Source organism: Oncorhynchus nerka, unplaced genomic scaffold, assembly GCF_034236695.1.
Source record: "Oncorhynchus nerka isolate Pitt River unplaced genomic scaffold, Oner_Uvic_2.0 unplaced_scaffold_4701, whole genome shotgun sequence".
NCBI lineage: Eukaryota > Metazoa > Chordata > Actinopteri > Salmoniformes > Salmonidae > Oncorhynchus > Oncorhynchus nerka.
In genome coordinates, this window is record NW_027036603.1 from 1 (window position 1) to 14922 (window position 14922).

General features: G+C 47.2%; 1 protein-coding gene across 1 annotated transcript; it reads right to left on the reverse strand.

Annotated features, from left to right (window-relative positions):
- Positions 1-3864: 3864 nt before the first annotated feature.
- LOC135566495 (RNA exonuclease 5-like) lies at positions 3865-9921 on the reverse strand. Its single transcript, XM_065014193.1, has 4 exons — positions 9467-9921; positions 7738-8323; positions 6461-6752; positions 3865-4879 (listed from the first exon to the last, which is right to left on the reverse strand). Exons 1-4 carry the CDS (start codon positions 9611-9613, stop codon positions 4789-4791), a joined length of 1116 nt encoding a protein of 371 aa, XP_064870265.1. The 5' UTR covers positions 9614-9921; the 3' UTR covers positions 3865-4788.
- Positions 9922-14922: the final 5001 nt, after the last annotated feature.

Sequence of the window (14922 nt, forward strand, 5' to 3'; positions counted from 1 at the left end):
GAGTTATGCATTCTACTCTGTGACGGAGCGAGTTATGCATTCTACTCTGTGACGGAGGAGAGTTATGCATTCTACTCTGTGACGGAGCGAGTTATGCATTCTACTCTGTGACGGAGGAGTTATGCATTCTACTCTGTGACGGAGGGAGTTATGCATTCTACTCTGTGACGGAGCGAGTTGTGCATTCTACTCTGTGACGGAGCGCGTTGTGCATTCTACTCTGTGACGGAGGGAGTTGTGCATTCTACTCTGTGAGTGAGTGGTTATGCATTCTACTCTGTGACGGAGCGAGTTATGCATTCTACTCTGTGACGGAGCGAGTTATGCATTCTACTCTGTGACGGAGCGAGTTATGCATTCTACTCTGTGACGGAGCGAGTTATGCATTCTACTCTGTGACGGAGGAGTTATGCATTCTACTCTGTGACAGAGGGAGTTATGCATTCTACTCTGATGACGGAGCGAGTTGTGCATTCTACCTGTGACAGAGTAGAGTTGTGCATTCTACTCTGTGACGGAGCGAGTTATGCATTCTACTCGTGACGGAGAGAGTTATGCATTCTACTCTGTGACGGAGCGAGTTATGCATTCTACTCTGTGACGGAGGGAGTTATGCATTCTACTCTTGTGAGACGGAGAGAGGTGATACAGAGAGCACTCTACTCTGTGACGGAGGGAGTTGGCAGACCTCACTCAGGACGGAGAGGTGTGACAGAGTAGAGTCGTGCATTCTCTACCTGTGACGGAGGGAGTTATGCATTCTGCTCACGAGGCGGAGGAGTATGCATTCTACTCTGTGACGGAGAGAGTTATGCATTCTACTCTGTGACGGAGCGAGTTATGCATTCTACTCTGTGACGGAGCGAGTTATGCATTCTACTCTGTGACAGAGGGAGTTGTGCATTCTACTCTGGAGCGGAGGAGTTATGCATTCTACTCTGTGACGGAGGGAGTTATGCATTCTACTCTGTGACGAGGAGAGAGTTATGCATTCTACTCTGTGACGGAGGGAGTTATGCATTCTACTCTGTGACGGAGAGAGTTATGCATTCTACTCTGTGACAGGAGGTACGAGCATTGTGCATTCTACTCTGTGACAGAGGATGTGACGGAGCGAGTTGTGCATTCTACTCTGTGACGGAGCGAGTTGTGCATTCTACTCTGTGACGGAGCGAGTTGTGCATTCTACTCTGTGACGGAGCGAGTTGTGCATTCTACTCTGTGACGGAGGGAGTTATGCATTCTACTCTGTGACGGAGCGAGTTATGCATTCTACTCTGTGACGGAGCGAGTTATGCATTCTACTCTGTGACGGAGCGAGTTATGCATTCTACTCTGTGACGGAGGGAGTTATGCATTCTACTCTGTGACGGAGCGGAGTTATGCATTCTACTCTGTGACGGAGCCCTCCGGAGAGTTATGCATTCTACTCTGTGACGGAGGGAGTATGCATTCTACTCGTGACGGAGAGATGTGACGGAGCGAGTTGTGCATTCTACTCTGTGACGGAGCGGAGTTATGCATTCTACTCTGTGACGGAGGGAGTTATGCATTCTACTCTGTGACGAGGGAGTTATGCATTCTACTCTGTGACGGAGGAGTTATGCATTCTACTCTGTGACGGAGCGAGTTATGCATTCTACTCTGTGACGGAGCGAGTTATGCATTCTACTCTGTGACAGAGGAGTTGTGCATTCTACTCTGTGACGGAGGAGTTGTGCATTCTACTCTGTGACGGAGCGAGTTGTGCATTCTACTCTGTGACGGAGCGAGTTGTGCATTCTACTCTGTGACGGAGGAGTTATGCATTCTACTCTGTGACGGAGAGAGTTATGCATTCCCTGTGACAGAGGAGTTATGCATTCTACTCTGTGACGGAGCGAGTTATGCATTCTACTCTGTGACAGAGGGAGCGAGTTGTGCATTCTACTCTGTGACAGAGCGAGTTGTGCATTCTACTCTGTGACGGAGCGAGTTATGCATTCTACTCTGTGACGGAGAGAGTTATGCATTCTACTCTGTGACGGAGCGGAGTTATGCATTCTACTCTGTGACGGAGGGAGTTATGCATTCTACTCTGTGACGGAGCGAGTTATGCATTCTACTCTGTGACGGAGCGAGTTATGCATTCTACTCTGTGACGGAGGGAGTTATGCATTCTACTCTGTGACGGAGCGAGTTATGCATTCTACTCTGTGACAGGAGAGAGTTATGCATTCTACTCTGTGACAGAGTGGAGTTGTGCATTCTACTCTGTGACGGAGGGAGTTATGCATTCTACTCTGTGATGGAGCGAGTTATGCATTCTACTCGTGACGGAGCGAGTTATGCATTCTACTCTGTGACGGAGAGAGTTGTGCATTCTACTCTGTGACGGAGCGAGTTGTGCATTCTACTCTGTGACGGAGCGAGTTGTGCATTCTACTCTGTGACGGAGCGAGTTGTGCATTCTACTCTGTGACGGAGCGAGTTGTGCATTCTACTCTGTGACGGAGCGAGTTATGCATTCTACTCTGTGACGGAGGGAGTTGTGCATTCTACTCTGTGACGGAGCGAGTTATGCATTCTACTCTGTGACGGAGCGAGTTATGCATTCTACTCTGTGACGGAGCGAGTTATGCATTCTACTCTGTGACGGAGCGAGTTGTGCATTCTACTCTGTGATGAGCGAGTTATGCATTCTACTCTGTGACGGAGAGAGTTATGCATTCTACTCTGTGACCGAGTTATGCATTCTACTCTGTGACGGGGAGTTATGCATTCTACTCTTGACAGAGAGTTATGCATTCTACTCTGTGACAGAGGGAGTTGTGCATTCTACTCTGTGACAGAGCGAGTTGTGCATTCTACTCTGTGACGGAGTAGAGTTGTGCATTCTACTCTGTGACGGAGGGAGTTATGCATTCTACTCTGTGACGGAGGGAGTTATGCATTCTACTCTGTGGCGGAGGGAGTTATGCATTCTACTCTGTGACGGAGCGAGTTATGCATTCTACTCTGTGACAGAGGGAGTTGTGCATTCTACTCTGTGACAGAGTGAGTTGTGCATTCTACTCTGTGACGAGAGAGAGTTGTGCATTCTACTCTGTGACGGAGGGAGTTATGCATTCTACTCTGTGACGGAGGGAGTTATGCATTCTACTCTGTGACGGAGGGAGTTATGCATTCTACTCTGTGACGGAGGGAGTTATGCATTCTACTCTGTGACGGAGGGAGTTATGCATTCTACTCTGTGACGGAGAGAGGTGACAGAGTAGAGTTGTGCATTCTACTCTGTGACGGAGGGAGTTATGCATTCTACTCTGTGGCGGAGGGAGTTATGCATTCTACTCTGTGGCGGAGGGAGTTATGCATTCTACTCTGTGACGGAGGGAGTTATGCATTCTACTCTGTGACGGAGGGAGTTATGCATTCTACTCTGTGAGCGGAGGGATTATGCACATTCTACTCTGTGGGCGAGTTGTGCATTCTACTCTGTGTGAGAGCGGGTTGTGCATTCTACTCTGTGGCCAGGCGAGTTGTACATTCTACTCTGTGACGGAGCGAGTTGTATTCTACTCTGTGACAGAGGGAGTTGTGCATTCTACTCTGTGACAGAGCGAGTTATGCATTCTACTCTGTGACAGAGAGGTGACAGAGTAAGGAGTTGTGCATTCTACTCTGTGACGGAGTGAGTTGTGCATTCTACTCTGTGACAGAGAGAGGTGACAGAGTAGAGTTGTGCATTCTACTCTGTGACGGAGTGAGTTGTGCATTCTACTCTGTGACGGAGTAGAGTTGTGCATTCTACTCTGTGACAGAGTAGAGTTGTGAATGTACTACCAGACAGTAGAAGCCTGCTCTCTATTGAATGACAGAACCATGTTAACAACAATCACCCGTTTATTAAGGTACATATGATAAAGACGACACAAGGCATCATGTGATTCAGATCAGAAGCAGCAATACAGGTCAAACACAGTGAGTTTACGTCCAAAATGGCACCCTAATAAGCCCTGTAGAGAGTTTTGCCAGGACCCATGGTGTGCCCATAGTGCACACTACATAGGGAATAGGGTGCCCATAGTGCACACTACATAGGGAATAGGCTGCTCATAGTGAACACTACATAGGGAATAGGGTGCTCATAGTGAACACTACATAGGGAATAGGGTGCCCATAGTGCACACTACATAGGGAATAGGGTGCCCATAGTGCACACTACATAGGGAATAGGGTGCCCATAGTGCACACTACATAGGGAATAGGGTGCCCATAGTGCACACTACATAGGGAATAGGGTGCTCATAGTGAACACTACATAGGGAATAGGGTGCCCATAGTGCACACTACATAGGGAATAGGGTGCCCATAGTGCACACTACATAGGGAATAGGGTGCCCATAGTGCACACTACATAGGGAATAGGGTGTCATATCAGACACATCCTGTGTTTTACCTTCAATTCATTGCCTGTGTCCAAAACCCTGTCCAGCCTGTACTGAACGAAACATATCAAGCACTCGTAAGTAGACTCACCTCTTTATTTAAAACATAACTTAATACTCTCGTAGCCTATAGCTGTCGTTGTTAGTCAAGTTGCAGCACTGCTGGGCCACAGCACACCAAGATGGTAAAACACAGTATCGCAGGCAAAGTGTTGTCAACATCTGTTAACTTTCCTAAAATGTCCCGTTTGGAAGATTCACGAAATCAGGAGGGGGTAAGCAAGAAATCCAGAATCCTCCAACCGGGATTTCTGGGAATCTTGGGAAGGAACTGGATTTCTGGGAATCTTGGCAAGGTACACTATGCAGGTAGCATCAGGTCGTGGGTGTGGTCACCGAGTGCTGCTGACCCCTGTTTGACCTCCAGGAAACACAGACCATCGCCATGGGAACTGAAAAAAGCAAACCGACAGCGTATTAGAATCCACCCCTCTCTAAATAATAGGAAACAACAGCCCCCCTGAGTTCCCTCTCTCTGTAGAAAACAACAGCCCCCCTGAGTTCCCTCTCTCTATAGAAAACAGCCCCCCTGAGTTCCCTCTCTCTATAGAAAACAACAACCCATCCTGAGTTCCCTCTCTCTATAGAAAACAACAGCCCCCCCTGAGTTCCCTCTCTCTATAGAAAACAGCCCCCTGAGTTCCCTCTTTCTATAGAAAACAACAGCCCCCTGAGTTCCCCTCTCCTCTATAGAAAACAACAGCCCCCTGAGTTCCCTCTCTCTATAGAAAACAGCCCCCTGAGTTCCCCTCTCTATAGAAAACAACAGCCCCCTGAGTTCCCCTCTCTATAGAAAACAACAGCCCCCCTGAGTTCCCTCTCTCTATAGAACACAACAGCCCCCTGAGTTCCCTCTCCTCTATAGAAAACAACAGCCCCCTGAGTTCCCTCTCTCTATAGAAAACAACAGCCCCCTGAGTTCCCTCTCTCTATAGAAAACAGCACCCCTGGAGTTCCTTCTCCTCTATAGAAAACAACAGCCCCCCTGAGTTCCCCCTCTCTATAGAAAACAACAGCCCCCTGAGTTCCCTCTCTCTATAGAAAACAACACCCCTGGAGTTCCTTCTCCTCTATAGAAAACAACAGCCCCCCCCTGAGTTCCCCCTCTCTATAGAAAACAACAGCCCCCCCGAGTTCCCTCTCTCTATAGAAAACAACAACCCATCCTGTGAAAACCCCTTCCTCACCAGGGGTTGTATTCACTAGGAACCCATTGGAAACAAAGGGACAAAACAGGGAGGGGCTACCATAACTAAACATCGTCCAAAACAGGGAGGGGCTACCATAACTAAACATCGTCCAAAACAGGGAGGGGCTACCATAACTAAATATCGTCCAAAACAGGGAGGGGCTACCATAACAAAACATCGTCCAAAACAGGGAGGGGCTACCATAACTAAACATCGTCCAAAACAGGGAGGGGCTACCATAACTAAACATCGTCCAAAACAGGGAGGGGCTACCATAACTAAACATCGTCCAAAACAGGGAGGGGCTACCATAACTAAACATCGTCCAAAACAGGGAGGGGCTACCATAACTAAACATCGTCCAAAACAGGGAGGGGCTACCATAACTAAACATCGTCCAAAACAGGGAGGGGCTACCATAACTAAATATCGTCCAAAACAGGGAGGGGCTACCATAACTAAACATCGTCCAAAACAGGGAGGGGCTACCATAACTAAACATCGTCCAAAAGGAGACACTAGTTGGTTTTTGCTAAATGTTTTGCTACGCTGTGGATACACCTCTGGTGTCCTAACATGACTTGGGCCCGATCTCAAATCACAACCCCTAAGCACAGATCTGAGAAGAGTTGACAGGTTTAAGAAACCTGGTAATAGAGCTCCACATTGACCTCCTGATAGGCTAGGTGATATCAACATATTGCTCATACCAATTAAATCCTTTCAGATCTCCACAAGTGCATAAGGTGATTGATTTGGGATTGGGCCAGTGTCTGTTCTCACCTGTTGTGACCAGGCAGCAGTACGATGCTGAGGGTGTTGTCAGGTAGAGATCTGAACAGCTTCCCCACGCGCCGGTCCAACTTCCTCATCACGCACGCCGCTTCCTGTTCCTCTCTTCCGGTTTCCTGCGACGACTCGTCCGGTGTCTCTCTGTCGGACCCAGTCGTCGTCGTCATAGTAACCCAGGAGCACAGGTGGGGCGGAGTCAGGGCTCTGCGAGTGCTCACCTTCCTGTCCCAGAGTTCCACAGGTGAGCTGAGGACCGCGTCCACAGTGTCAGGACTATCATACTCTGGAAAAATGTGCACATTTTTAATATGAGGATTAGCAAACAAATTGCATTTTAAAAATCATTCTTTATATTTCGAACAACTCAAATTCAACGGCTAAAATTAGACCCAGGTCATGGATGATGGGCGGCAGGTAGCCTAGCCATTAGAGTATTGGGCCGGGGAGTTCAAAGGTTGCTGGTTCGAATCCCTGAGACAACAAGGGTAAGTTGCTCCGGATAAGAGCGTCTGTTAAATGACTACAATATAAAAAATATAAAAATAATAAATAATAAAAAAATAATAATACAAATAATAAAAGTAATATAAAACTAATAATTATAATTAATAATATTATAAAACTAATAATTATAATTAATAATATTATAAAACTAATAATTATAATTAATAATATTATAAAACTAATAATTATTACATTAATAATCATTATAAAGCTCATAATTAGTACACTTACATAATATTATAAAACTAATAATTATAATTAATAATATTATAATAACTAATACAATTATAATTAATAATATATAAACTAATAATTATAATTAATAACTATTAATAATAACTAATAATAATAATTAATAATATTATAAAACTAATAATAATAATTAATAATATTATAAAACTAATAATTATAATTAATAATAATATAAAACTAATAATTATAATTAATAATATTATAAAACTAATAATAATAATTAATAATATTATAAAACTAATAATTATAATTAATAATATTATAAAACTAATAATTATAATTAATAATATTATAAAACTAATAATAATAATAATAATAAAACTAATAATAATAATTAATAATATTATAAACTAATAATAATAATTAATAATTATAAACTAATAATAATAATTAATAATAATAATCATCATCAAAAATGTTGGTACATAAATATAAATAATAATATAATAAAAATAATAATAATTAATAATAATAATCAAAAAGATGTTGGTACATATGAAGCTTTGACTCACTTAAGAAAGCATGTCTCCTTCGTTTCTGTTTTCCAGAGTGCTTTGCCGGTAGAATTACGCCCTGAACCGTTCCGTACTGTCCGAAGGCCTCGCGGAGGTCCTCTTCACAGAGTCCGGCAGTCTTAGCATGGAGCCTCGCTCCAACATTGGCTTCGGCTGCTATCTCTGCTAGCATAGTTTTCACTTGGAGCAGAGTGCCATTGACTTCAACTGAGAGCTCTGCTAGCTTAGCAAATTTAGCTTTAGCATGTAGCCCAGGTCCATTCGCTTCAGCTAGCTTAGCTTTAGCATTTAGAAAAGTTCCATTGACTTTTTCTAAGAGCCCCGAATGGTTCGCTTTAGCATGTAGCCTAGCTCTATTGACCTTAGCTGGGAGTGCTGCTATGTTAGCATTTAGCCCAGTCTCATTGACTTCAGCTGCATTAGCATTTAGCCCAGTCCCATTGACTTTGGCTGCAAACTGTGCTGTTTTAGCATTAGCCTTTAGCCCTGCGGCGTAGATGACGTTAGCATTTAGCGGGTCATCCTGCAGGGAACTCAGAAAGACGTCCAGATCCAACATGGACTCCTTTACAGGTCTCTGGACCTGACAGGTAGAAGAGAGAACACATATTAGATTTACATTCAGAAAGAGCACGAGGAACAAGACAGAAGTGGAGAATTACTGGAAGCAAAGGTCAGAGGGAGAAATTAGAACGAGTACATGAAAAAAGGACAGAGCGAGGGAGAAAGAGAGTGGGGAGACGGACAGTGTGAAAGAGACACAGGCAGGGCAGAAAGTGATTGAGAGAGACACAGAGATTGAGAGAGACAGAAAGTGATTGAGAGAGACAGAAAGTGATTGAGAGAGACACAAAGAGATTGAGAGAGACACAAAGCGATTGAGAGAGACACAAAGCGATTGAGAGAGACACAAAGAGATTGAGAGACACAAAGAGATTGAGAGACAGAAAGTGATTGAGAGAGACACAAAGAGATTGAGAGAGACAAAGTGATTGAGAGAGACACAAAGCGATTGAGAGAGACACAGAGATTGAGAGAGACACAGAGATTGAGAGAGACACAGAGATTGAGAGAGACACAGAGATTGAGAGAGACACAGAGATTGAGAGAGAGACACAAAGCGATTGAGAGAGACACAAAGCGATTGAGAGAGACACAAAGAGATTGAGAGAGACACAAAGAGATTGAGAGAGACACAAAGAGATTGAGAGAGACACAAAGCGATTGAGAGAGACACAAAGAGATTGAGAGAGACACAAAGAGATTGAGAGAGACACAAAGCGATTGAGAGAGACACAAAGAGATTGAGAGAGACACAAAGCGATTGAGAGAGACACAAAGCGATTGAGAGAGACAGAAAGCGATTGAGAGAGACACAAAGAGATTGAGAGAGAAAGTGATTGAGAGAGACACAAAGAGATTGAGAGAGACACAAAGCGATTGAGAGAGACACAAAGCGATTGAGAGAGACAGAAAGCGATTGAGAGAGACACAAAGAGATTGAGAGAGAAAGTGATTGAGAGAGACACAAAGAGATTGAGAGAGACACAAAGAGATTGAGAGAGACACAAAGCGATTGAGAGAGACAGAAATTGATTGAGAGAGACACAAAGCGATTGAGAGACACAAAGCGAAAAAAAGAGGGGCAGAAAAAACCCAGACCGGTACATGAGGGGGTTAGGAGAGAGAAATGTAGATAAACAGAAAACGAGGGACAGATCCAGACCTTGACGATGTGTCCGCTGTGTAGCAGTGTTCCGTTGAGCATCTCGACAGCCAGCACAGCTCCCTCCAGCAGCTCAAACTCTACCTCTGCATGCACCTGCCGAGTCATCACAGGGTCAAAGGTCAAACTCACATTTATGAAGCGCATATACTCATAGGAAAGTAATCTTGATCACTAGTCACCGACTCCGGTTCTCATCAAGACTTTGATTAGTCGAATCAGGTGTTCGTGCTGGTCCGATGAAGTGGATGCTAAGCTACTGTTTCACGAGCACAGACTGGAATATGTTCTGGGATTCATCCAATAACATTGAGGAGTTTAGCTTCATCAATAAGTGCATCGACGACGTCGTCTCCAGTGACCGTAAGTACGTACCCCAACCAGAAGCCATGGATTCTAGGCAGCATCCGCATTGAGCTGAAGGCTAGAGCTGCCACTTTCAAGGAGAGGGACATTAATCCGGAGCTTATAAGAGAAATTCGCTTCGACATCCGGCGAGCCATCAAACAGGCAAAGCGTCAATACCAGAACTAAGATCTAATCCTCGACACCGGCTCTGATGCTCGAGGATGTGACAGGAGCTTATCAACTATCACAGTATACAAAAAAACTCAGCCACGAGCGCAGCGACATAAGTTTACCAGACAAGCTAAATTGCTTCTATGCTCACTTCGGGGAGCAAGCAATGCTGAACCATGCATGAGCACCAGCTGTTCGGACAACTGTGTGATCACGCTCTCCGTAGCCGATGTGAGTAAGACCAAGGCCGCAGGGCCAGACGAATACCAAGACGCATCACGCTGACCATCTGGCAGGTGTCTTCACTGACATTTTCAACCTAACCCGGTCTGTAATACCAACTTGTTTCAAGCAGACCATTATCCCGTGCCCAAAACACCCAGGTAACCTGCCTAAATGACTATCGCCCGTAGCACTCATATATAGCCATGAAGTGCTTTGAAAAGGCTGGTCATTGCTCACATCCAACACCATCACATCATCCCAGACACCCTGGACCCAATCCAATTCACATACCCAACAGATACACAGATGACTCAATCTCTTTGCCTCCACTACCCTCACCCATCTGGACAAAAGGATTACCTACCGGTATGTGAGAATGCTGTCCATTGACTACAGCTCAGCATTCAACACCACAGTCACCTCCCAAGCTCATCACTGAGCTCAGGACCCTGGGACTAAACACCTTCCTCTGCAACTGGATCTGGACTTACTGACGGGCCGGCTCTAGGCGTTAAGGGGAGGCAACAACACATCCGCCACGCTGACCAACAACACGGGCCGGCTCTAGGCGTTAAGGGGAGGCAACAACACATCCGCCACGCTGACCACCAACACGGGCCGGCTCCAGGCGTTAAGGGTAGGCAACAACACCATCCGCCACGCTGACCACCAACACGGGCCGGCTCCAGGCGTTAAGGGTAGGCAACAACACCATCCGCCACGCTGACCAACAACACGGGCCGCTCGGCTATGTGCTTAGTTCCATCATATATTCATTGTTCACCCTACGACCGTGTGGCCGCGCACGACTCCAACACCATCATCAAATTTACCTGATGACACGACGGTGGTAGGACTGATCACCGACGACGATGAAACAGCCTATAGGGAGGAGATCAGAGGCCTGGCCGTGTGGTGCCAGGACAACAACCTCTCCCTCAACGTCAGAAAGACAAAGGAGTTGATCGTGGACTACAGGAAACGGAGGGGTGAGCCACGCCTCCAACCACATCAATGGGGCTGTAGTGGAGCAGGTCGAGAGCCTCCAACCACATCAATGGGGCTGTAGTGGAGCAGGTCGAGAGCCTCCAACCACATCAATGGGGCTGTAGTGGAGCAGGTCGAGAGCCTCCAACCACATCAATGGGGCTGTAGTGGAGCAGGTCGAGAGCCTCCAACCACATCAATGGGGCTGTAGTGGAGCAGGTCGAGAACTTCCAAGTTCCTCAGTATCCACATTACTAAGGAATGAACATGGTCCACACACACCCACACAGTTGTGACGAGAGCACGACGGCGCCTCTTCCCCCTCAGGAGGCTGAGGAGATTTGGCCTCAGATCCTGTTCTACAGCTGCACCATTGAGAGAATCTATGGACCCTCTGGGGAAAAATTAACTTGGTTTGAGCTTTGATATTGTCAAATGAGTTTTATACTCTGAAAATTAGAACCTAACGCCACACTCACACACCCCAGTACACACTACATACGCCCAGACACACACCCCAGTACACACTACATACTCCCAGACACACACTCACACCCCAGTACACACTACATACGCCCAGACACACACTACATACACACTACATACGCCCAGACACACACTACATACGCCCAGACACACTACATACGCCCAGACACACACTACATACACAGTACATACGCCCAGACACACACTGCATACACACTACATACGCCCAGACACACACTACACACGCCCAGACACACTACACACTCCCAGACACACACTGCATACGCCCAGACACACACTACATACGCCCAGACACACACTACATACGCCCAGACACACACTACATACGCCCAGACACACACTACATACGCCCAGACACACACTACATACCCCCAGACACACACTACATACGCCCAGACACACACTACACACACTACATACCCCCAGACACACACTACATACACACTACATACCCCCAGACACACACTACACACACACACTACATACGCCCAGACAAACACTACATACCCCCAGACACACACTACATACGCCCAGACACACACTACATACGCCCAGACACACACTACACACGCCCAGACACACACTACACACACTACATACCCCCAGACACACACTACATACGCCCAGACACACACTACACACACACTACATACGCCCAGACACACACTACATACGCCCAGACACACACTACATACGCCCAGACACACACTACACACGCCCAGACACACACTACACACGCCCAGACACACACTACACACTCCCAGACACACACTACACACACTACATACCCCCAGACACACACTACATACCCCCAGACACACACTACATACGCCCAGACACACACTACATACGCCCAGACACACACTACATACGCCCAGACACACACTACATACGCCCAGACACACACTACATACGCCCAGACACACACTACATACGCCCAGACACACACTACATACCCCCAGACACACACTACACACACTACATACCCCCAGACACACACTACATACGCCCAGACACACACTACACACGCCCAGACGCACACTACACACGCCCAGACGCACACTACACACGCCCAGACGCACACTACACACGCCCAGACACACACTACACACGCCCAGACACACACTACACACTCCCAGACACACACTACACACGCCCAGACGCACACTACACACTCCCAGACACACACTACACACTCCCAGACACACACTACACACGCTACACACGCCCAGACACACACTACACACGCCCAGACACACGCTACACACACCCAGACACACACTACACACTCCCAGACACACACTACACACGCCCAGACACACACTACATACCCCCAGACACACACTACATACGCCCAGACACACACTACATACCCCCAGACACACACTACATACACACTACATACCCCCAGACACACACTACACACACACACTACATACGCCCAGATACACACTACATACCCCCAGACACACACTACACACGCCCAGACACACACTACATACCCCCAGACACACACTACATACGCCCAGACACACACTACACACACTACATACCCCCAGACACACACTACATACCCCCAGACACACACTACACACACACACTACATACGCCCAGACACACACTACATACCCCCAGACACACACTACATACGCCCAGACACACACTACATACGCCCAGACACACACTACACACGCCCAGACACACACTACACACTCCCAGACACACACTACACACACTACATACCCCCAGACACACACTACATACCCCCAGACACACACTACATACGCCCAGACACACACTACATACGCCCAGACCACACACTACATACGCCCAGACACACACTACATACGCCCAGACACACACTACATACGCCCAGACACACACTACATACGCCCAGACACACACTACATACGCCCAGACACACACTACATACCCCCAGACACACACTACATACGCCCAGACACACACTACATACGCCCAGACACACACTACATACGCCCAGACACACACTACATACGCCCAGACACACACTACATACGCCCAGACACACACTACATACCCCCAGACACACACTACATACGCCCAGACACACACTACATACGCCCAGACACACACTACATACCCCCAGACACACACTACATACGCCCAGACACACACTACACACACTACATACCCCCAGACACACACTACATACACACTACATACCCCCAGACACACACTACACACACACACTACATACGCCCAGACACACACTACATACCCCCAGACACACACTACATACGCCCAGACACACACTACATACGCCCAGACACACACTACACACACCCAGACACACACTACACACACTACATACCCCCAGACACACACTACATACGCCCAGACACACACTACATACGCCCAGACACACACTACACACGCCCAGACACACACTACACACGCCCAGACACACACTACACACTCCCAGACACACACTACACACACTACATACCCCCAGACACACACTACATACCCCCAGACACACACTACATACGCCCAGACACACACTACATACGCCCAGACACACACTACATACGCCCAGACACACACTACATACGCCCAGACACACACTACATACGCCCAGACACACACTACATACCCCCAGACACACACTACATACGCCCAGACACACACTACATACCCCCAGACACACACTACATACGCCCAGACACACACTACATACGCCCAGACACACACTACATACGCCCAGACACACACTACATACGCCCAGACACACACTACATACGCCCAGACACACACTACATACCCCAGACACACACTACATACGCCCAGACACACACTACATACGCCCAGACACACACTACATACCCCCAGACACACACTACATACGCCCAGACACACACTACATACGCCCAGACACACACTACATACGCCCAGACACACACTACATACGCCCAGACACACACTACATACCCCCAGACACACACTACATACACACTACATACCCCCAGACACACACTACATACGCCCAGACGCACACTACACACGCCCAGACGCACACTACACACGCCCAGACGCACACTACACACGCCCAGACGCACACTACACACGCCCAGACGCACACTACACACTCCCAGACGCACACTACACACGCCCAGACGCACACTACACACTCCCAGACACACACTACACACTCCCAGACACACACTACACGCTACACA